Source organism: Podarcis muralis, chromosome 3 (genome assembly GCF_964188315.1).
Source record: "Podarcis muralis chromosome 3, rPodMur119.hap1.1, whole genome shotgun sequence".
NCBI lineage: Eukaryota > Metazoa > Chordata > Lepidosauria > Squamata > Lacertidae > Podarcis > Podarcis muralis.
This window is the reverse complement of record NC_135657.1, coordinates 44375152-44400094: the sequence shown is the minus strand read 5'-3', so window position 1 is coordinate 44400094 and position 24943 is coordinate 44375152. Positions and strand designations below refer to the sequence as shown.

At 42.0% G+C, this 24943-nt stretch overlaps 1 protein-coding gene across 2 annotated transcripts in view; it reads left to right on the top strand.

Moving 5' to 3' along the window:
• CHRM3 (cholinergic receptor muscarinic 3) overlaps window positions 1–15822 on the top strand; it is a 223225-nt gene extending 207403 nt beyond the window's left edge. For both annotated transcript variants that reach the window (XM_077925751.1, XM_077925752.1), the window contains one exon: window positions 4489–15822. In XM_077925751.1, coding sequence (XP_077781877.1) covers window positions 4508–6304 — 1797 coding nt within the window. In that variant the 5' untranslated portion in view covers window positions 4489–4507 and the 3' untranslated portion in view covers window positions 6305–15822. The remainder of the gene's footprint in view (window positions 1–4488) is intronic.
• The last annotated feature ends 9121 nt before the right edge of the window (window positions 15823–24943 follow it).

Sequence of the window (24943 nt, the reverse complement as noted above, 5' to 3'; positions counted from 1 at the left end):
CCAATATTTTTAAAATTCATGTGCTTAACTTGATGATGGTTTATAGCTTAGATTTATTTTTTAAAATCATGCTTCAAAGATATATGTGGCAGCATCATGCACTTCCTTTTGATTAATACAGATAAAGCAATGCCAAAGTATGAATGAACAATCAACTCTGATTGCCTAAATTTTAAGACTGCATTTGTGTATAAAATTAATGTAAGATGTTAATTTCAAAAATCAGTACACTGCCAGATGTGTGGTGTACCTTAATTTAGCATTGATTGGTCAGGTCATTCATACAGAAATATATGAAATCTAAACTAGTTTGAGTCCATTTTTATTTTCTCCTTACAGTAATAATGTTTGGGTAGTGGTGCTGGAGCAACATCAATCAGAGAACTGGATCCTGAGTTTTTACTCCTTGAATGGAAGGAGCCTCCACTCATAAAAGATCTCTGCTCATGGAAGGGCTCCTACCTTATGCAGAACTCTCCTTCCATGAGTGGAAGCTCTGTTCATGGAGCACAAACTTCGGCATCCAAGCCAGGAAGGCTGAGACCCATTTTGGTCCATTAGTTTTTGTTATTAAATGTGCATATAAATTTTTTGGACAAAAAATAAATAAATCTGTGAACAAAGAAGTAAACTAGAGATGCACACTTCACAAACTTTCATTTCACTTCTGAGAGCCCCATTCATTTTATTCCTTTCCCTTCTCCTTGTTAATGTTTTGTTCATTTTTCATTTGTTCTTTGTTTCTGCAATGATCACAGCGGAGACTCACCCTGTCATGTCTGATCTATAACGTTGGTATTTTCCATCTAAATGACATAAAAGTCTCAAAGTATTTTACTACTCTCCAAAAACATTAAACCTACAAAGGCTCAGACAGATTGGACAAAGGGTCTTCCCATTTTATAAGCAATTGGAAAGGATTGGCATCACCTAAGCCCCCCTTAGCAGTTTTCATAACTCTCCCCAGGAATTAAATGTGTCCATGAAGAGGGCCATAAGGTGGTACATGAAAGCGCTTTCCCTAACACTCCAATGCCTCAGGGGGTCTGAAGAAGGCTTTTAACTACATTCAGCTGAACAGTGTTAGAAACCTTTGTGCAACTAGAAAACCTGCATTATCAGGGTAACTAGCTGTGCAGAGGCTTCTAAATACATTACCTCATAAACACTTTAAAGCCCCCAGACCCCTCTCAGTGCAGAAAGCTTGGGTGACTCATACAGGATGGAAATGTTGCATGTGGGGTAGTACAGTGGTACCTCGGATTAAGAATTTAATTCATTCTGGAGGTCTGTTCGTAACCTGAAGCACCACTTTAGCTAATGGGGCCTGCTGCTGCCGCCACCGTGCAATTTCTGTTCTCATCCTGAAGTTTTTAACCTGAGGTACTATTTCTGGGTTAGCGGAGTCTGTAACCTGAAGCGTCTGTAACCTGAGGTACCACTGTATATACAAATAGACCCAGACCCTGCAATCATTATCTGAGGTTCCTCTTTGTGTACCTGTCAACAAGAGGGGGGCAATATGAGAATGGGCCTTTTTCTGTGGTGATTCTCCATTTGTGGAATGCTCTACCCATCTGTCACCTTCATTCCATGGTGCCAGGTGAAAAAGATTCTATTTAACCAGGCCTTTGGCTTATTAACATTATATGTCTTTTTAAATGTGTTGAGGTGTGTGCATTGGTTTTGTCTTGTTTTTATTATGTTTTTCGTCTTCTCATTTTGTATTTTTATGTTGTGAAGCTCCCTGTGATATTCACATGAAGGAAGATATACAGATTTAATGAAAAATAATAAAACTATTGTAGTAGACACTTGCCCATTCCCCTTTCAACATTTTGCACTACTCTCAGGTTGACTTCCCTTCTTCCCATTCATTTAACTTTGTACTGCAACATTCTTAAATGACAGCCTTAATGCAAAGTTCCAGGATCACCTACTGCACCAAAAACATCCATTATGAAGAAACAAACTATCTGTACATTGATATTGGGTGAACATACACCCCAGTTATTCTTAGTGAGTGAAGGACAGGAAGGGTTCAAAGAAGCAAATACATTCCAATCATGATAATGAAGCATTTCTAATTGGCAGTAATGTGCAGTGTGATAACAGGGGTGCAAGGTATAGGGGGTGGAAGGGACTTCCGCCCCCTCAGTATTTCTAGGCAGGGGGCTGAGTCCCCGCAATACTGAGGGGGCCACCATCCCCTGCCGCCCCCAGGCGAGCACGAACGCCCAGCCTCAGCTTTGCTCTTGAGTCAGGTCTGACCCGGGGGCGAAGTAGAGAAAAGGCAGCGGCAGCAGTGTTGCCACCCCTCTCCTGTAAAGGGCTGCAAGCTCCTTCATGCTCAGCCGCAGCTCCACTCCTGAGTCAGGTCTGACAGCAGGAGAGTTGCAGCAGCATTGCTGCCCCTCTGCTTGACTGGGCCGCGCCATGCAAGGGTGCTGCAGAGGCAGCATTCTTGGGCAAGTGCTGCCCTACCAGGTGGCAGTGGGAGGCATGGAGGGTGATTTTTGCCCTCCGTACCCCCTGCCACTGACGGGCGAGCGCTGGCCCGCCGGGTGGAGGCAGGAGGCTTGGAGGGCGATTTATTTCTGGGAAGGCGCTCTGGCATTCCTCAAAGGGACTCCCGCATGTCTCAGCAGGCCTGGTCAAACGGGGGGGGGGGGGCATCACACATGTGATGTCATGCACATGTTACAGCGCCCCGCCCCCGCAATGTTGGGTCCAACTCATCGCTCCTGTGTGATAAGTATTTCCAAATGGCACAAATATGTAACTGGAATAATGAATTTAAGTCTGACTGTTTTTCTGGAGCCGTGTCTTGTTATTAAGAGAAAATCAGAGAATGTTATATTGTTGGAGTTTTAGCACAACATTCAGGTTATCATTGCAATTTATAATGCTTTCCCTATCTCACAGTTCTAAATCCTCCAATGTTTAAACTACTTCATCTAGATAACGGTGCAGACAAAGCAGAAATATAAGCTTGCCAATTATATTGGCGGTACAGGGAGATCGGATTTTGAATACTAAGTCTGCCGTTCCCTTCTCTCTCTTTTGCTTTGTTTGGGCTTCTGTCCAAGACTATCAGCACAATAGACTCTAGCTTTATGGGGGAAGTAACACAGAACATTTTGAGGGCGGCAGAAAAATAGGGTGTGTTGATTTAAATGAGAAGGAAAGGCTGGGTTTGCAAAACCTCGCACAGTATGCAAATAGAATAAATTATTCCCCTTATATTTGAAGTTAATTTAAAGGGCCCTCCTACCTCCAAGGGACACTTTCAGTGTTGGCAAAAGTGGGCAAAGGGGTATTTATCCATGTAAAGGGGCCACCCCTGCCCTTCCTTTGACTTCTGTAATCACAGTTGGCCAGTCTTCCTTCCTTCAGACAATCACCCTCACAGTAGTAAGATACTCCTTGCCATCTGTTGCTGAGCTGCAAATCCCAACTGCCCCAGCAAGCTTGACCGATAGCCAGGGATAATGGGAACTGTAGTTTAGCCATATCTGGAGGATTAGTGATTCTCTATATCTGTCCTAATACATGCTGGATTAGGCCACTGACCCATTTGGTCCAGCATTCTGTTCTCACAGTGGCCAACCAGATGCCTATGGCAAGCCTGCAAGCATTATATAGATAATTTCTGTATGTGTGCGTGTTTAAATGTTTATATTTTGCCTACACAGGGTGGCTTACAGAATATAATAAAATACATCTATCAATCAAATAACAAGCCAGATATATTATAACTATATTAAATATACCAGGTTGAACTTAAATGATGGAATTTGAAAGCATGTGAGGTTGGGATCGGTGCTCAGTCTGAAAGAGTCTTTGAAAAATTGTCTTTTAGTCCAGCTGAGGATCAGTAACTATGTTTACGTCTTATTTTTGGTAAAATAGTACAAAATTTGTGAAAGAGATTTATCACAGACAATAGCAGTCCTCAATAAGTCCTATGCAAACTCGTCATGTAAATTCCAAATTTAAATGTCTCTGAATTGCCATTCTAATATTAGACTGATCTTCCTTATTGATTAGGGCCTCATTCTTACATCTTCAGCATGACTGAGTATATGTGTCAAAATTTTAAACAATGTTTTGGTGTTATATGCCACCAAGTTTCCCTTTGAATTAGCAACTAGTGAACAATTTTCACTATGTTCAAGTCTTGAAGCTTATATAATGTCTCAGATCTTGTGTCCAACAAACCATAAAATGTGTCATCTGTTCAGTTTCACAATAATATCCTAGCAGCAGTTTTAATAAAGCAAGTGGTTTTTGTCGTTTGCTTTTCCCTCAAATTGTGTTAACTCAGCTGAAAATGTTCTTACTATAACCACTTCACATACTTTGATATCTCAGATGTAATAGATATTCAACTAATAATAACTGATATGGTGGTACCAGCAAAGTAACAAATCCTAATTTGTTTGTTTCTTTCTCTCTCTTCTCTTTCTCCTCCACCTCCTCTTGCAGAATATGTCAGAACGTCACAATGGTCCCATCTAGCAACAGTACAATCTCTTCCTTGGTTTCTGTGAGCGCTGTCTGGATTCAAGACTCCCAAACAACAGGCCTCCCAAGTGATGCATCCTCATTCACTAGCAGTCATGGCCTCTCCCAAACAAACGAGAGCTTCTCTTTCACCACTATGGAAATGACCAATGGATCACAAGTTCCTGCTGATCCTCTGGGTGGCCACACTGTTTGGCAAGTTGTCTTGATTGCTTTACTCACTGGCTTCTTGGCCCTTGTGACCATCATAGGAAACATCCTCGTGATTGTGGCATTTAAAGTCAACAAACAGCTGAAAACTGTTAACAATTACTTCTTGCTGAGCCTTGCTTGCGCAGATTTGATCATTGGCATTATTTCCATGAACCTGTTCACTACATATATCATCATGGGCCGCTGGGCTTTGGGAAACCTGGCCTGTGACCTGTGGCTCTCCATCGACTATGTCGCTAGCAACGCCTCAGTTATGAATCTGCTGGTCATAAGCTTTGACAGATATTTTTCCATCACAAGGCCACTTACCTACAGAGCAAAACGAACAACCAGAAGAGCTGGGGTGATGATTGGCTTGGCTTGGGTCATCTCCTTTGTCCTTTGGGCCCCTGCTATTCTGTTCTGGCAATATTTTGTTGGGGAGCGAACTGTCGGTGAAGGTGAATGTTACATCCAGTTCCTGAGTGAGCCTATCATCACTTTTGGCACCGCAATAGCTGCCTTTTATTTGCCCGTCACCATTATGAGTATTTTATACTGGAGGATATACAAGGAGACAGAGAAGCGTACCAAAGAGTTAGCAGGACTCCAGGCCTCTGGCAGCGAAGCTGAGGCAGCACGCTTTGTCAACCAGACAGGCAGCTCTAGAAGCTGCAGCAGCTATGAGCTGCAGCAGCATAATACAAAGCGCTCAAAGAGAAGAAAGTATGGCGGCTGCCACTTCTGGATGACATCCAAGAGCTGGAAGCCAAGCCCAGATCAGGTTGATCAGGAGCACAGCAGCAGTGACAGCTGGAACAACAACGATGGGAACGCATCTCTTGAGAACTCTGCTTCGTCGGACGAAGACGACATTGCATCTGAGACCAGAGCCATCTATTCCATTGTACTGAAGCTTCCAGGACATAACACTATCCTAAACTCTACAAAGCAACCCTCATCAGAAGACCTGCAGGGGTCAGAGGATGAATTGTCGAAGATGGACACAGAGTCAAAAGACAAGAAGCCTAAAAACCTCCATCCACAAAAGTGTTTAGAAGATGGAAACTTGCAGAAGAGCTTTCCTAAACTTCCTGTTCAACCAGGATCAGCAACACACACAGGAAAGGCTACTGATGGCATTTCAACAGGACATAAGGCACCTGCTGCCCTGCCTTTGTCATTCAAGGAAGCTACCCTGGCCAAGAAGTTTGCCTTGAAGACAAGAAGTCAGATCTCCAAGCGGAAACGAATGTCACTCATCAAAGAAAAGAAAGCTGCACAGACACTCAGTGCCATTTTGTTTGCCTTCATTATCACATGGACCCCATACAACATCATGGTCTTGGTAAACACCTTTTGTAATAAATGTATTCCCCAAACCTTTTGGAACCTGGGGTATTGGCTTTGCTACATCAATAGCACAGTGAACCCTATGTGCTATGCACTGTGTAACAAAACATTCAGAACCACTTTTAAGATGTTACTGCTATGTCAATGTGACAAACGTAAACGACGTAAGCAACAGTACCAGCAGAGACAGTCCGTCATTTTTCATAAGCGGATTCCACGGGAAGCTTCATAAAATAGTATGTTTTAACAATGGAAAAACATATTAAAGGGATTGCAAAAATGGGAGGGAGGGTGGTTGCTGGAGCCAACTACAAATATTTCATCTTCAAGATGAGAAAGGATCAGTCTGGTGTATGCATCTATCCTTTTAATACTTCCTGTTTAATGTAATGGTTTATACCGCATTAAGCAAAAACAAACTAATTGCAGAGGTTTTTACTGAGGAACAATCAAACGTCTGAAGGTTTTGCTACAAAATCCCAAGGAGTTGCAGTGCAATTATGAAAGCTATTGGTGATCTGCCCAATTATTCAAATGTAAATCCATTCTGGGATCTCAGGTGAGCACATGCAGCTAGCCCATTCCTAAGGAGTAAAGTAGGTTTTAGCTGAAGTAACTAGTTGGACGGATCTATCAAAATAAAACATATGTGTGCATTCTAAGCTTAGGTTGCACCAAACCTCTTAGAGCTTCCCTTCCTCGCCTCTTTTGGATGTGATGACAATTCTTGTGGTCCAAGTTATTAAAGAATCTGCAGAGGAGGAACCAAGGCACTCAGAGCCTGCCATCTGTTTACCAGGAAATAAGATGCCTGTCTTTTGAGGCACTGCTTATCATGATTGTCAGATGCGAGCAGCACAAAGGGGCCTTGAAAATCATTTTTCAGCTTATATTTATGTTTTCTAATTTATTCTGAAATTTTGGCTTCTCCTTAAAGTGGCGAACCCCTCACAATAAATGCACACCACAGTGAAGAACACCAGAAGGCCCCTGTTTTATGATTGTTATAGATGCAGCTTTTAATTATGTTTGTGCCTCGTCCTGGAATTGCTTTGCAATGAAGGGCGGGTTAGAAATATTTTTAAATAAACAAACAAATAAGGGCACTTACTATAGCCACACATTTTTACAACGGAAATGAGTATCGTGTATATTTTTCATATAGAGATGTACCTTGAAGAGCTCACAGTCTCTCAACTGGAGATGTGAGGCCACATGCAGATGAGAGAATCCTTAATAATATTTACTTTAACAGAGAACACAAAATACTGGGAGCTGCAGTCTTTACAGGATGTACTACTGCATCAAACGTGAATGTCGATGGACTTTTGGCCTGGTTCTCAGACTTCAATTATGCCAGTACAAATAGGATAGCGCCCAGTGTGGCTCTGGGTGTCTCCAGGTTGCTTAGAAGTTGACCATGACTTCTGTGCAGATTAGGGGAGTCCAGCCCACTCTGCTGGTTTAGGGGGTGGGCAAGAGGGGACAAGGAGGAATTCTGAAGGCAGCACCAGGAAGAAAGCATGTGATTATTTCAGTGCATTTATTCAAGGGTTTGAAGAAGTCAAAAGTCTATGTAATAAGCACATCACTTCTCTCAGGCAGGCTCCTAAATCAGACTGCACCAGGGGATTCTCAGAACGAGTGTCTGTCTCTCTTTTCTGCACATTTAGAAAGTGTTTTTAGAAATGGGGGGAAATAATTATGTATTTAAAGAAACTGACTTGGCACTTTCCAAAATGCTTGTCAATCTTGAAAGCTTCTGTTGTTGTTATCGTTGTTGTTGTTGTTGTTACAACCAGTAGTGGAAAATTCAAGTTTGTGCAGTACAATGTCCCAAATTAATGTAAGTAGTCTGCTATTTTAAATAGCTAAGCACCTTCTGAGAAAGACAAAAAAAGGGCTTTAATATTTATAGTTGAGATGTGAGCAGTGATGGCTCCTGGTATTTATAATGTGGTCCGTTCCTGAGATCTTGGACACAACCCACCGTCCTCTTATGCAACTCCCATTCACTCAATGATGATTGCAGAGGAGATGTTACAAGTGGATTGTGCCTATACTGTACTTCACAAAAGTCAGGACTTCCCCAAGGAAAGGATTGTAATTTAAAATTTAGTTTCAGTTCAGATTTACTTACATTTTGAAAGGTAATTTTGTATATTATGCTTTCAATTGACCAAGCTTCTTTGTGGAGTTATTTTTTCTCTTCCTTTTTTTTTTTTCATTAGACCTGACACTCAGATTTAACAAAAATAAAAAATAAAAGTGCAACTTCCTTTATGAAAAGGGGAATCAGTGTTGTGAACACAGAACTGGTATAAAAGCTGCTTTTGTATTCAGTGTGAGATGGTGTTTACAGATGATTTTGACAACAGTGGAAGTATATTAAATAGTGTCTGTGTATCTGAGCTATTTAATTTTGTGTTATGTTTATATGAAGAAATATTTATACATAAAAGCCACCAAAATGTTTTATTTAAATGTTGATAAATATTGCTCTTCAGTCTTCAACTGTAATGTCCTTTGAACGCAAAATCATAAAGGTGTTCTTGAGAAATGAACACAGCTTTCAGGTCTGTGCATCACTGATTGTAGTAGGTTCCATTTGTGAGCACGGAAGAGTTTCCCCCATTTATTGCACTCCACCAGCATAGACTGGTCTCGGCAGGGCTGGAGGTCAGGATAGCTGCAGCTGCCACATACACCCAAAGGTGTATAGGGAAAAGCTCCTATGAGCTGCATGACAAGTATACACTGACTGAACAAGAAAAGCTTTCCCCAGAATTGGGGAGGGGGACAATGACACAAAACAGGTTGGAAAGCAGCAACTACTATCAGACTCTAAGCAGTGGAGAACTTCCAGGTAGGAACTCTAAAGGAGGGGTGTGTTTTTGCTTTTCCTAAGGAACCAAGTGGTTAGGACTGCTGGCATGCATAGGGGTGTAGTGACATGTTGCTTTAGAGGCGAGGACCACAAGGTGCAGAATTGGGATAGCTTGGATACCGTTGTGTAGAAAGGTGGGGCTGTAAATTTAAACAACAAATAAATAAAATACAAATGGTGAATGCCAGAATTGCACCCCATACCAAATACCAGATCTGCTTTTATTTTTTAAAACACACATGCAACCCAAGGCACTTTAGAAGACCATCACATATAAAGCTCTCATATCAGGCTCATCTAAAAAGCCAGTTATATATTCTACCCAAACAAATATAACAGGAACATCAATCTTTTTTCTTTTTTCTTTTTTTTAAGGGTGGAATTCAGACCAGAGAAGCATTGTGTGGGGATGGGGCTACAAATAATTTCCTAAGCAATCCCTTCCTGGTAGGTTTGGAAACTTGCCTGTTCCCTTGGAACTGTGGACAAAAGGAGAGGCATGGATTTCACAGAATCATAGAACTGGACAGTTGAAAGGGATCCCGAGGATCATCTAGACCAACCCCCTGCAATGTGGAAATCATTCGGCCCAATGTGGGGCTCGAACCCACAACCCTGAATCTTAAGAAGCTCATGCTCCACCAACTGAGCCATCTCAGTCAATCCACATATAGGCTAGTGTTAAAGATGGAAAACAGAAAAAGCAAATACCTTGGGTGACGGCAGAGAATGCCCCACTGACCATTAGAATGATCTGTTTTTAACAAGTGAGTGGGCATACGGCCATGGACAGAGGGGCATTTTGCCTCCTGGCCCTATGAAGGCAAAACTTCAGTGGGAACAGGAACCTGACAGTGCTTCCTCCCTCTAAGTTCTTGCAGCTTGTTAGGACATTGCAGCTTGTTAGGACATTGCCTCTTGAGTTACTTATTAAGAACGGAAAGACATTTCATTGCTCAAGTTGACCTTACAACTATTGTTTGAACATTTATATATACAGTATATTCATACATATATATTGTCATATTATTATCTTTTGCTATTTAGGGTAAATACAATTTCCTCTATGAGATGTGAGGAAGCCAGACTACAACAAGGAGGCTATCTTGCATATTGCTGATTTATTAATGAGAGAGTATTTTTTTAAATCAAAAGTTAGTATTTTTTTTTTGCAAAAAAACAACTTGTCGCCACTGTTTACACAAAAGAAGCAAACATGCGGGGATTGTTTTCAGAGAAATAAAATTAAATAAATCTGATGTTTGATGTGTGAAGATGTCTTTAACTATCCTTTGTAATTGTAGTGCAACTATAAAATGTTCAATGGCTTCTTGATGGAACAGTGCAATTTTAAGGGTAGGGTTGTGGGCTGATTTTATTGTGCGAGCCCGAGTGTGCTTTGGTCAGTAAGAATTTAACAGCCTAGTCCATTATCGTGCAGGTATGCTCAGTTTCACTGCTACTTTCATACCAGGAGGGACTTGGCATGCACCATCCATCCCCTACCAGAAATAGAGTTCCACGAGTGCCTTAGCGACAGGGTCTGGCTCAAACAAACAAACAAACAGCTAGATATACCTCTGAGCAACTTAAGAGCTGCATCCTAATGCTAATACAGATTGGATGTGTTCTTTTGAGCAATTGACAGTATAAAAAGAGCATCCCATGATAGCTAAATTTTAGTTCCTTCCCTCTAGACCTTCATTGCACTCTGTTAACTAGTGATAGTGCTGGTGTAAAATGACTTTAACAGTCAATAAGAATTGCTTGTACAAAACCTACACTGATACCTTGATGTCGTCTCCCAAGAGTACCCCAAGGAGCCTTAAGGTGGCTGATGCTGGTATCCTGGATCAGGGTGCAAAGAAGTGCATGCATATAGGAATATATAGCACCTTCGGTTCCATCTACATGTATAAAAGCACACCTGACTGCATGCATGTATGAAATTGGCTTGTTCTTCAAAGAGTAGCAGCCCCTAAGTAATAGATGGCAGTTGGGGCACAAACATTCTGTCATAGACACAACTGTGTAGAGCAGGAATGGTAAGCCCTTTGGAGGCTACATGTATTGACATTTTCTTTTTAAAAAGAACAAATGTGGGTGGGGAGGAAATGCAGCATCATAGAATTGCAGTAGGAGTGGTAAGTGATTTTTTTAAAAAAAGATGAGAAATTTGGGGGAAGCTTGAGTAGGTGACAGAAAGCAGCAGGCTACCTATGTGAACAGCCAGTAAAAAACAAACAGACAAGTAAAACAAAATATTTTTTTAAGATTAAAAATGGGGGGTGGGGGGACATTGGCACTGTCAAACAAACTACTCAAGCCTGTTGCGTGCAGATGCAGCCCATAGACCAAAAGTTAGCTACCCCTGGTGTAAACTAAAGAGGCGATAGACAGACAGACAGACAGATGGATAGATGGTTTTCAACATAAGCTACAATAAAAGTCAAACTAATCTCATATATGCTCAGGCTGAAGGACATTCAGGTGATGATGAAGAACAGGCTGCCACCATCTACCCCTTTGCTTAAAGAAGCAACATTGACTAGTACTCCTGTATCATTTGTTTTATCTGTCCTAAACAACAAGGAGCAGAGAGGAAAATCTATATAGCCAGCAAGTTATGGCCAGTTCAAAACAGTGCCAGTTGGTTTTATGAGGTTATTGACATTTTCTACATTGCTTGGCTGTTTCAAGAAGATCTCACTGCAGGAATAACAGTTGACCTGAAGTGAATACTTATTGAAACTTTTTCTTTCTTTCTTTTTTTGGGTGGGTAGAGGAGAATACTTCAAAACACTGCAACTTTATTTCTGTTGCTAGCCTGGAATGAGAAAGTGGTGTAGCAACAAAATAGACCTTTGAGGTTTCCTGAACAGCTCTCTGTAAGCGACACTTCATATCCAGGGCTTGGACAAAAATAACAAATGTTCCAAAGAGCTGTTGAAAGCACAAGAAAAACTGGAAACATTTCTCAGCACCAATAAAAACAAAATAGAAAGGGGTATTTTTCAGCTCAGCTTCACCCACTATACTTGGATTATAGATGGCATGTTTCAACTTTATTGAACTGCATTCCTTTGGCTGTGGAATAAACAGCATGGGCTCAGTGCTACCTCCCTGTGAAGGGCCCTTAAATCATAGGGGTATTAGGGAGACAGAAAGTTTCTATCATTCTTCCCTCACACATTAGCTCTGCTGTGCAATTTTGGGTTGTGGTTCTGTAGGTAGGGTGCATGTCCAATGAATGTTAAACCAATAAAACCTTTCCAGGATATACAATCCCTGTATTTTCCCCAGCATACATGTTAGGGCTTAATTTCCTATTTTAATGATAATTAATTTAAATCTTGCTCCAAGTTAGTTCTACAAGGCTCTTCTCCACGCCTACACCCTCTTGCTTTAGTGATTTTTAAGCAAATCATGCACAACTGCAGTCTGCAAAGGCATCATAAAGTGGACATACAATGAGTGCTTCTCCACAGTGAGCAGTTCATCAAGTCAGGAAAAAGGCAAACTGTTTGCAAATTTAGCACCCTACTATTACTAGCCAAAGGAAGTATTAAGTAAGTTATTTAAAACCCAACACAAAAATCATAACATTAACATTATGAATTCTAAATGTGAAATACAGCCTACTTATCATTGAAGAACAGGGCTCTGCTAACAATATTTATCGTGCCAGATTGCACTTTTGCTTAACAGGTGGATTTCTTTAAAAAACAAAACAAAAAGCCACACTGAAATCTGATTAGGTGGCACCTTCACTTCTGTTGGAACTTACCAGCACAAGTTTTATTGTAATCTACAAGCTGCCTTTCCCCTGAATAACCTTGATAACAGCTACATTAATGGAAACTTAGAATTCCATTTTTCCCCTTAGTTGCTGCTCATAGTCCTGCTTGCTTGATAAGATAAAAATAATACTAATCTAATATAAAAATCATATCTGATTGTACTAGACAATGTGTACCAAAAGCTGATGATGTAACGTTTACATAATCGCAACGTGTTGCCTGAACGTTTCAAATGTGTTTCCGGTTTCTCTCCCTATTTCTGTAAATCTGAGGTCAGTGGAAGAAAACTAGCTCTGCAATAGAACAAGCAGGGTAGCTTTTAAGAGAGAGTGCAATATTGGGGAAGCTCATATAGGGAAGGTCATATACCCTGATCCACAGTAGCTGGCAATGCTGACACAAGGGATCTATACGCTCTTGCCTTGGAAAAGCAGTCGTTCAGAGGATCGTTGCACTGGTTCCTCTTATTTCACCACCACTAGCCTTGTTCTGGTAACAAACTGGTGGGTGCTCAAGGGTTACTAAAGCATAAGTACTATCCAGCTGCTCATAACTCCCCTCCCCCATTCTAGACCTACGGTAATGGCTCCAAGTTGATTGGAGAGTAATAGTAGCAAAATCTCCTTACTGGATTGGGCTGCATGATTAATCTGTCACTGTCCATTATTATGTGGGCAATTGTGTTTTCTACTGTAAGAATAAACTGCAGCAAGTCTTGAGCATCCACACTCCCCATTTCCTCTCCTCTGTTGCACACATGAAGAGGTGAACAAAAGCTTAATTTTACATTTTAAACTAAGTAAATTTTCCTTGTGAGGTGTGGACCTGGGGAAACTGTGTCTTGCCTAAAACTGGTTACTGAGAACAAGCTGAATCAAACCTTGGTTTCAGATCCTGACTTAGTTTCAAATCATAGTTTAAACAAACCACAGTTCTGAATTTGGACTTCACAAGAAACTGTGGCTAGCTTTAAATCAAATATTTTATTCATTAGTGCAAAACAGGGTAAAAGGGAGAGTGCAGCATGAAAACCCAAAGTGTGCTGTGTCTTATTCTCACAGTGGGAAAGCATGTTTGCCAGTTCTGAACTGAGTCACTGTCTTAAATTTCCTTGATGCTATCTACTAGGCTCATTTGGCAATATTCACACACAAAAATGCAGACTTGCCAAAATGTCTGTTCATTATAATTTTGACCTAATTCATTTCAACAGAAGTAACACAAAGTGCAAACTTATATCACTCACCTACTGACTTAAAGAAACAGGAATGTAACCCTCCCCCCCCAAGCCCCCCATCTGATAATGCTTGCTTTTAATGTATTTATGTTCCCAGCTTCTTATAAAATGTTGGATGTTCCATAAAAATGTATAGAGCTAGTTGGTTGAGAGAAGCAAAGGGCAAATATTCAGGATCAACCACCACCCCGCGCATAAAATCTGAGTGCCTACACCTTTATCTCTGTTTCAAATGCCAAAAACCACAATCCTGCATGATAAGAGAGCAGAACAGTTTCTGAAGTCCATTCTAAGTCTCCCTTTCTTCATTAACAACCGCCATGCTGGTTGTGTCTACCACCCAGGCAATTCATGTTGCATGCCCTCCCATACATTTCTCAGTATATTTAGTAACTTGTTCTCCCACCACACACACACATGGGTTAAAACAGATGCTCATAGACTGCAGCCAAGACATGCATACAGCAAATTAATATACTGAATCCAGTTCTTTCCAACAATTTTTAATGGAGAGTTTTACAGTGCAGTTCTAACACGTCTACTCAGAAGTATGTCTTATTGAATTCAGTGGTGCTTATTCCCAGATGAAGGGGGCTAGAATTATGAAAGGATTCATTTGGTTTTTCTCTTTTAAAATTTACTTCCCTGCAGACTGGTTTTAAGTTCTGTTCTTCGGGATCCTTCCAACAGCATTACCAACATTGTCCCTTTGCAGTTAGACTACTTAGTTATGGAGCAACTGGCTACACTGAGTGTTTCAGTTGGTTCCCTCAGTCTTACAGCCATTTTGTTTTCACTCTAGGGCCCTCTCAGACTACTTCAGATACCACACAGCAACAAACCCAGTTTGCTTCTGGGTATACATTCCCCAGGTAACTAAAGTCCAACTCCAGTCCTCTTAATGTCTGCCTTCATACACACTTGTTTTTCTCATGTTACAATAGTTTGGGGAGTACACCTAAAACATGCTCTTTGAAGAGATATGTAGTTTGCCTGGGGGAAATCAGGAGAAAAGGTAGCTGTGAAAGAATGGAGGGGAAAATGGAAGGGAACAGTGAAGAAACCTGGGTCAGCCTCCCCTCTTGCAAATGGGTTCACAAGAATTTCTATAGCAACATTTCAGGCTTTTCTTAACATATCATAATCTTACTAATATTTGAAGTGCTGAGAATCCTTCAACTGACAGGAGCACAACTGCAACTATACAATCGTTCTTAGTAAAAAATATATATCTCCAATTATGCATTTCACATGCATATATTCATGACAAAACAATGTTTTGCAGAAATGTTACTAAACAACGCAAACCAGGATAATTTATGCAAAGCCCTTCTACCATTCCACTTTCAAACCTCCAGCTAATGGGGAAATGTTGGTAAGGTATGTTGAATTAAGAAGCGCTTACATAATGTGAATAAATATCACTAAAAACTCAACAAGTTTCATAAGAAGTTAACCCTTGTATCCTGTTATGTGCCCTCAGGGATCCCCATTTGGTACTAAAATGCAGTTTAACCTACTAAACTTCATACTGTTTAAAGTATCTGGATGTATCAGATTAAAAATGACAAAAAAAATGTAAATTGTGTGATTGAGTGAAGTTGTATGTATATTTTTCAAGTCTTCAAGATAGTTGACGTTTTAACTTATTTGAGTTTTTAAGTTGCAGTCTCTTCATATTTTGAAATTTTGTACACCTTGTAAACTTAAATATTTTGTCACTTGTAACTTATTTTTGTTGCCATATACTGACACATGCTCATTTCTATATGAAGTGTATTGTTTATTAATTGCTTCTGAGGCAGCAATAAAAACATCAAATTGTTCTCATGTTCCTGTTAACATCCATATATGGGGGAAAGGGATATTCTACCATTATTATTTCCTAGCAAAAATATCCCCCAACTGTCCATCTCATCTTATTTAGGGGGAAACTAAGATAGTTCTCACTGAAGATAACTGAAGAACTTTTGCTGTTGACTGCACCACGTAAGGTTTTGCTCAAATTCATTAATTTCTTGTGGAAGCTTTACTAGACAAGAAGGAACTAACTGCCCCACAATTTCATGTGTGAATGGTGCCAGGGGAAAAAAAAGACATACCCAGAAGTGGTTTGGGAGAGGGCAGTGCACCAATTTTCCCAACTTATTCAGCCATGAATTAAACCCTGGGTGGACTTAAGAGAGACCATGTTGCCAGACCTAATTACCCTAGTGTTCACACCAGCTAATTTTCACAATACGCAACTAAGCAGGCACTACTTCAGTGTCATTTCCTGCACAGATTAGCACTCTTGTTCCAACAGAGTTGCTATCTAATAAAAATATTCTGAAGAAGCATGCTTCCATATGTTGCTCTCTTGTTTGTTGGACTGGGGTTGTTTCATTTTATTTATTTTTCTAAGCTTGCAGGACTCCTGACCACTGGAAGTAAAGCAACAATGCTTGCTGTAAGTTACCTGAGCCAATTAGGGGAGACTGACAGAGATGCAACCTATTCTTCCCTCACTGATTCCCTCTATTTCAGTAACTGCTTGTTGGTAAAGTATAACTTTCCCAAGTTAGTTAGTCCAAGTATGGGTTAGCATGTGCTAGGATTAAACTTCCTGGCTCCATCTTGGCCACATATAAACCAACACTTAACATGGCATTGTTTGCCATGGGTAATAAACCTGTAAGATCTTTTTCTTCTTCTTTCAAGCAGCAATATTACCAGACTATTTAAACCACTGCAATGTATTTACCAAATTTCAACACTAACTAGTACACAATCTCACAGTGACATTCCCATTTATAATACAATCTCACAGTCTCACAGTGACATTCCCATTTATAATACAACACTACACATAACTGAACAAGGTTATAGCTACCTGTATGCACATTTAGTGTTGAAAACTAGCCCCAAAGCAGCTCTAAAGCATACATACCCTAGTTCCTGAAAGTGGACAGGAGAGTGATTTGATAAAATTATCAAAATGCTGTCTGATTATATTTAGAAACAAGTGGCAAAATAAAAATATCCAAAATGTTAGGAGTTCCAGGAAAAGAAAGGAATACCCGTTAATCTATATCCGTACATCACATTGTTTCACTGTTGAATATTCTGCAGGCTGGCTAGTTCTGTACATCATTGAGTATTTAATTTAATTTAACAAAATAGCTGTATAAAACCACATTCCAAAAGTCTTGCTTGAAAAGGAAAAGAAAGCCATCTCTGACCCTTTTACGTGTACCTTTCTGGTTCTACATGACCATGGACAGGTGTGTATGCTGCAAATGCTGTACACTCGTGCATAAGAAGATTTGGAATCCAACAACCCAGGGAAATGAGGACCAGAATTGCCACCACAAAAACAGAAAATGTTACCTTTCAGAACAGCTAACAAAGCTCATTTGAGCCAACAGAAGCTAAACCTGCAAAGTTCATGTGAAAGATTATCCCCACCCCACTTAAAAAAATCTCAAAAGGTAATTCAAGTCAATGCATTGAAGAGCAAAACTACTTTAAAAGCTTGTTCAGATTTGCAATACCCCAAGACAATGTCTTCCAGTTGCAGGGGGGGGGGGGCAGATTCTCAAGCGCAAAACTTAAGCACATATTCAGCATGGAAACATACACATCGTAATGAAATGAGACAATCCTCAATTCATAAAGTCTGATCATATGCCTAGGAAATCTTTCAACTGGAATTTCCCTTTGCTAAAAGAAGCAGTTCATGAGGCAGAAGCATTAGACTGCTTGCATGCTTGCTAGGAGTTAACCAGCATAAACAATCCAGTTTTACTGTGGACCAGTAAAAACTGGAATACCGCTGGCAACCTGAGGTGAGTAGCAGCAGGCCTGGTCTACCTGAGCTTGAGCTGGGAGCTGTTGTACCCCTTTAGGACCCTGTAAGGGGGGTGGGCAGGGACGCGGGTGGCGCTGTGGGTAAAACCTCAGTGCCTAGGACTTGCCGATTGTATGGTCGGCGGTTCGAATCCCCGCGGCGGGGTGCGCTCCCGTCTTTCGGTCCCAGCTCCTGCCCACCTAACAGTTCGAAAGCACCCCTAAGTGCAAGTAGATAAATAGGTACCGCTTTATAGTGGGAATTTAAACGGCGTTTCCGTGTGCTGTGCTGGTGCTCACTCGCCAGCTACAGCTTCGTCACACTGGCCACGTGACCCGGAAGTGTCTGCGGACAGCGCTGGCTCCCGGCCTATAGAGTGAGATGAGCGCACAACCCTAGAGTCGGACACGACTGGCCCGTACGGGCAGGGGTACCTTTTAAGGGGGGTGGGCACGAGGCATATGATTAGGTCCTGCCCAATGTCATTTCTGCCCAAGTTGTGACAATTAAATTGGTTAAGTGTCAAAACAATAACCTGCCAATTGGTGAGAGAATGACAAGAAGCTCTTGACCAAGGGTCAATTGTGATTGAGAATAAAATTCTTTTCTAGTCCTATAAACCAGTAGCAACTTAACACCTCAACAGAACACTTTAAAACTGAAGGGGGTAGGCTGGGGAAACAGAGAAAATAGGGCTTAGGTGGCAGGCTTGTTGTCATGCCCCACTCCTCCTGAGATCTGGCAGGGCTGTGTGACATTGTGAGGCCCCAACAGAATCCGGGGAAGAAGGTCTCTGCCTTTTGCCACCCTGCAAGTTGGCCCTTTCACAAGAGAAGCACCACACTGAGAGTTCACAGAGGTGTAAAGAAAGCAGCAACTTTCTTCCTTATCTGCAATCATTTAAAGTATGGCAGGATGTTCATTTACATGCAAATTTCTAACTTTTTCAGTGCTCCTTTTCAAAGGATGCGTGGGAAACCTTCATGCCCATGTATGTTTGATTTGTTTAAAGAAAACTTTAAAAGGGACACCCCATTTTCTCGTGAAAGAAGCATGGGCAGGAAGATATCCATTCCCATTTGGGGACTCAGTATGTTGAGGGGTATGAGCATTGTGGATGCCTGCAATTCTGAACCTGACTTTATGCAAATTAAAAACTGCCTTTATTGCACAGTCACTACAGAAGAGAAGCGAGCACACATAACACACTACCATTTGCTGATTTTAAATCTGAACATCACTTCAAGTTAAAAGTTTCTCAGATTATATCACAAGTGGTACCCAGTGCCATGTCATACCAACACCATTCCCAGAGAGAGGAAAGTTCTGTGGGACATTTTAAGAGAAAACTATTTAAGAAGTGTAAACCCAGTTAACAACACAGTCCTATAAAGAAGCCCCATATTTTTCAATGGGACTTATTCCCAGGTAAATGGGACTAAATATCCCAATTATAAGAAGGGGAAATTCCCTCAGTGCCCTCCCTTCACTCCCTTCCCACCAAACAAAGGAGTAAGAAGAAATATTCTGAACCAGTCAAAAAGCTTTCCTACATAACAACCTGAAGTGCTAGCTATGTAAAAGGTACAGGGACCCCTGACCATTAGGTCCAGTCATGGACGACTCTGGGGTTGCAGCACTCATCTTGCTTTATTGGCCGAGGGAGCCGGCGTACAGCTTCCGGGTCATGTGGCCAGCATGACTAAGCCGCTTCTGGCAAACCAGAGCAGCGCACGGAAACGTCATTTACCTTCCCCCCTGGAGCGGTACCTATTTATCTACTTGCACTTTGACGTGCTTTCGAACTGCTAGGTTGGCAGGAGCGGGGACCAAGCAACAGGAGCTCACCCCGTCGCAGGGATTCGAACCACCGACCTTCTGATCAGCAAACCCTAGGCTCTGTGGTTTAACCCACAGGGCCACCCATGTCCCTAGCTATGTAAGCAGCAGCAAGTCAAAGCTTTTCCAACACAGAATACAGTGATAGAAAGAAATGATTTTCTGTCAGAAACAATGATAACCCCACCTCTGAAACATACCTGTCATGGTGTGAGTGTACCCAACAAAATGAAAAGGACACTATACAGTGGTACCTTGGGTTAAGTACTTAATTCGTTCCGGAAATCCGTACTTAACCTGAAACAGTTCTTAACCTAAAGCACCACTTTAGCTAATGAGGCCTCCTGCTGCCGCCATGCCGCCAGAGCACGATTTCTGTTCTCATCCTTAAGCAAAGTTCTTAACCTGAAGCACTATTTCTGGGTTAGCAGAGTCTGTAACCTGAAGCGTATGTAACCCAAGGTACCACTGTACTAGAAACAACATAGAGAAAATCTATATTTTGCATTATTATTAATAAATGTAATACAATAATTAAACACAAAATGAGCTTACCACCTGGAGCTAAATTGTTCTTCAGCTGAGCATTCTTCTTCTTCTTCGTATTGCAGGTCAACATGGATTTGAGAGAAAGCTTTACCCTGTAGACCCTGGTTGGGACACTGCACTGACTTTATCAATAATATCCATCGTGGTAACTGTCTGAGTTCCAAATCTGAGGGGGGAGAGCCAAGGCAATATCAGCATTTGAAGTAATAAAGTATGTGAACATATACGAGCAGTGCAACAATGTTTTCTGACTGGGGACCTAGATGGCAAGTGGGGAAGAAAAGCCATGTATGTTGGACTTTACTGACAAAACTAGCTGCTACAAGCTGGTCCGCACGTATTCTTATTTGAAGAGTGTATTTAGTACTCTTGCTTTTACATTAGCAGGCTATGGACACTAGATGGCAGCACAGGAACACCAGAGATATTCCAGTGCACATTTCCTTGGAATAAAAGCACACCGTCATTTGCAAGGATGGAAAATCAACATCAGATGCTGTCACGACATATGCTTTAATTCAGCCACTAGGCGGAGGTAGCTGCGGATAGTGATTACCTTTACTCCATTGAAGCTTATTTCTAAAAGAAGAAAGAGAAACCATGTCAAACACACGGTTAAGAGACGAGAGAATAGGCTCAGTCATATGTTCACATTTCCTTGCCATCGTTATCAACAGAACTTCCCCCGCTCCAAACAACAACAACCCAAAATAGGCGAACCTACCTTGAGGCAGACCTACAAACCTTGTACTATGACTGTATGCTAAAACTATGGCTGTATGCTGATTCCTGTGTCTTGATTGGCTGGATTGCCCTCATGACAACAGGAAGGGATGAGAAGCTGTTAAACTGCAATGACTAACATTAGTGAAATGCTAATATGATCTCCTGGCCGTAGCAAACAGTTTGGGATTGGTCGAGCAATGTCGAGAGGTGGCTGGCCATAGGACAGAAGATTGACAGAATTGTATCTAAATTCAAATGGAAGGATAATGAATGCATGGGAGACTGGAAAAATTGTGCCATTGATAGTGTTGTGAATTTAGAGAGTTTTTTTCTATTATTTGCTTGCAATTCCCCTAGGTAAGGGAATACCCCAGTTTGCTCCAATTGTTAAGCCTCCACTGTCTTTGGAGATTGCAGTACTCTTCCATTCTTCTGAAAATGTTGGAGTTTCTGAAGTCTGAGAAAAGATGGAATAAAATACAAGTTGACAATGATTGGACCACAGCATTGTGTGGATGCCCTGGAAAACATGAGTGAAGCAGCCGAGCAATTGCATACTAAATGCCAGATAGTTGTGGCAAATCTCAGCCACAGCCCTGGTATCAGCAACCATTTTTCACTGCTATAGCCCCTTCACCTGCTGTAGCAAACACACCTGCATGCAAAGTTAAGAGAAACTGCTAAAATACTTAAAAAGACAGTTACCTATTTCTCTTGCTGGTTTGTTTCTTCATCATATAAAAAAAGTTGATTTATATTGTTAATGATTCCTAAGAACAAACCAAGCTATGTAAAAGTTTGTGTTTCTAAGTGGAGTTAATATGGTGTTCTACATGAAATATAGATAATATGGACATGGTTCATAATATACCTAACATGCTGCAAGTTAAGTAAGCCATGATTTAGAAAACAAACTAGAGAAAGAAGACATTAACTATTGCAACCATTTTAACAACCAGAAATTCACAGATTTAAAAAAAGGCACCCAGCTATCAAAGGTAGATTCTTGTTTGCCATAAAATGAAGAGTCAGCATATTGGGGAGGAAAAAAATTATCCATGTAGAGAGGATGATTGCCATCCTTTTAGATACCAGAATATTGCCTGGATGAGGCATGAATTCTCAAAGGCACATTGGTTAGTGTACCGTGGCTCTGTTTGCATACTGTACTCTTCTGCACAGATGGTATAGTTCTCTCTAGAGGCCAGTACAGATGTAACACACCAAACTTCTAACCCTTTCAGACCCAGCCATCTGGCTCCCTCTGGCCCCAGTAAGAAGCTCCACTTCCTAGTAACAGTATACCTGAAGGAGCGTCTCCACCCCCATCATTCAGCCCGGACACTGAGATCCAGCGCCGAGGGCCTTCTGGCGGTTCCCTCATTGCGAGAAGTGAGGCTACAGGGAACCAGACAGAGGGCCTTCTCGGTAGTGGCGCCCGCCCTGTGGAACGCCCTCCCATTAGATGTCAAAGAGATAAATAATTACCTGATATTCAGAAGACATCTTAAGGCAGCCCTGTTCAGGGAAGTTTTTAATATGTAATGCTGTACTGTTTTTAACACTGATTGGGAGCCGCCCAGAGTGGCTGGGGAAACTCAGCCAGATGGGCGGGGTATAAATAATAAATTATTATTATTATTATTAACAGTCATATTTGGTGCTACTGTGAAACACATCTTGGATAGAGCATTTCCCCATGGCTCACCATAGTCTTCTTTGGCGATCACTTGTAACCAAGTAAGATTGTCTTCCATAATACGGTTTTAAAAGTGAGTCTGTAAGTGACCGTGGAGGCCAATTCTGGATCCACACATCCTTCCAAAGTGGGGACATTGGTTTCCGGGCGGGAGTTGATCACAGTGTGGATTTGCCAAGCGTGCCTTCCTCTTAGCACATTTCTCCCTTGAGTCTGAGCGTCTTCAAAGTCCATGACACCTTTGGTAAAGGCTGTTCTCTAATTGGAGTGCCAGTGTTTCCCAGTCGTAGGTGTTTATACTGCATTTTTTTAGATTTGCCTTGAGAGAGTCTTTGAACCTTTTTTCACCATAGTACCATAGAGCAACGGGACGCGGGTGGCGCTGTGGGTAAAAGCCTCAGCGCCTAGGGCTTGCCGATCGAAAGGTCGGCGGTTCGAATCCCCGCGGCGGGGTGCGCTCCCGTTGCTCGGTCCCAGCGCCTGCCAACCTAGCAGTTCGAAAGCACCTCCGAGTGCAAGTAGATAAATAGGGACCGCTTACTAGCGGGAAGGTAAACGGCGTTTCCGTGTGCTGCGCTGGCTCGCCAGATGCAGCTTTGTCACGCTGGCCACGTGACCCGGAAGTGTCTCCGGACAGCGCTGGCCCCCGGCCTCTTGAGTGAGATGGGCGCACAACCCTAGAGTCTGGCAAGACTGGCCCGTACGGGCAGGGGTACCTTTACCTTTTACCATAGAGCAACAGGGAGAAGAATATGCCAAAAAGAGTTGGAGCAAGAACACAGCCCTGTTTCACACTGCTCTTTATATGGAAGGTATCCGAGGATGAACCATCATACTGGATGGTGCCGTTCCTGTTCTCATGGAAGGACACGGTCATTTTGTGGAGCTTAGATGGGAATCCTATCTTGTTAAGCAGTGTGAAGAGTCCCTTTTGGCTGACAAGGTCAAAGGTCTATGAAGGTGATGTACAAGGGGCATCTCCATTCTTGGCATTTCTCCTGCAGTTGGAAAAAAAAATCACACTTGACTATTGGCCCCTGAGCTCTAAAGCCGCATTTTGATTCAGGAAAGACCCTGTCCATGAGTAACTGTAATCTTTTGAGAACTACATGGGCAAAGGCTTGTGTGTTCAGACCCAGAGACCTCCCCCCCTAAATAAAGTCACACTTGACTCAAATTTTAGTTTTGGTTTTTGGCAGAATTTAGGCCACAACTTTATTGATTACAGAAGTTGAGTGGTTGCATAGGCTCTGGTTCGACTAGCTCCCTGCACCCTTGCAGGCAGCACTGACCCAGAGCTCTATCATAGGTCAGCCAAGGGTGAACACCTGGATAGGCGAAAAGCCGGAACAGACTATGTTCACCACCCAGATGCCCCCCTGGACTCAGGCACAGGCACAACCCCCTCTCAGGGGTTGACCAAACCAGTTGAGTCCCTGGATTCCTTTAACAGAATACCATACACATAAGGATGGTGAGAGCATTCTCCCATCCCTATCACATGAACCAAAGCCTATCCGCAACCTTACAAGTTGTGATGATTTGCTACACGGCAGGCAAAACCCAAATGGCAACAGCCAATCAGCCAAGTAGGGAAAATTCTTGTCATGCCCCTGTCCCAACAGCAGACGACACACGACGGCATAGCAAGGTCAAGCGCAAAATGCCCTAAAAGTAGGGAGAGGAGGTGGGCGGGTGATCCGATGCACAAGCCGTAAGAGGAAGCTCTGGGTCACGTGCATGAGTATATATAGGTCCCTTGATCCATTTAGACTGTGCCCCATTGGCCAGATTGAACCCAACATTGAGGGACCTACCAATCGGGTGTTGTGGCTAATCAATCCAACCCACCCATAACACAGGAGGTCAGTCTGTCCTCTTTTAGGGAGGACATGATTTCCCCCACAGTGTTCCCGCAGTAATTGTTACAATCATGGTAGTCACTTTTCTTCTTATAGAGGGTCACAATGCTTGGGTTGTGCATGTCATGTGACACAGATCCTTATTCCCAACACTGCAAGAGAAGGCCGTGGGGGTGTGTCATTAGGGAGGAATTGAGACCAGCTTTCAGCACTTTTGTTAGGGTTCCATCCTGTCCTGGGAGTTTACCATGTGTGTGAGAGCTAATGGTGTTCTTCAGCTCGTCAAGGAAGAGAGGGATTGTTCCAATACAGGCAGAGTTTGAATGTTGTCAATTGCTGTGCCAGAGACCATGTTTTCCTGTGAGTATAATTCTTGATAGCGCTCTGCCCTTTGCTTCATCTGCTTGCTGTGGTCTGTGATGATCTCTCTCTCCAGGCAAGGT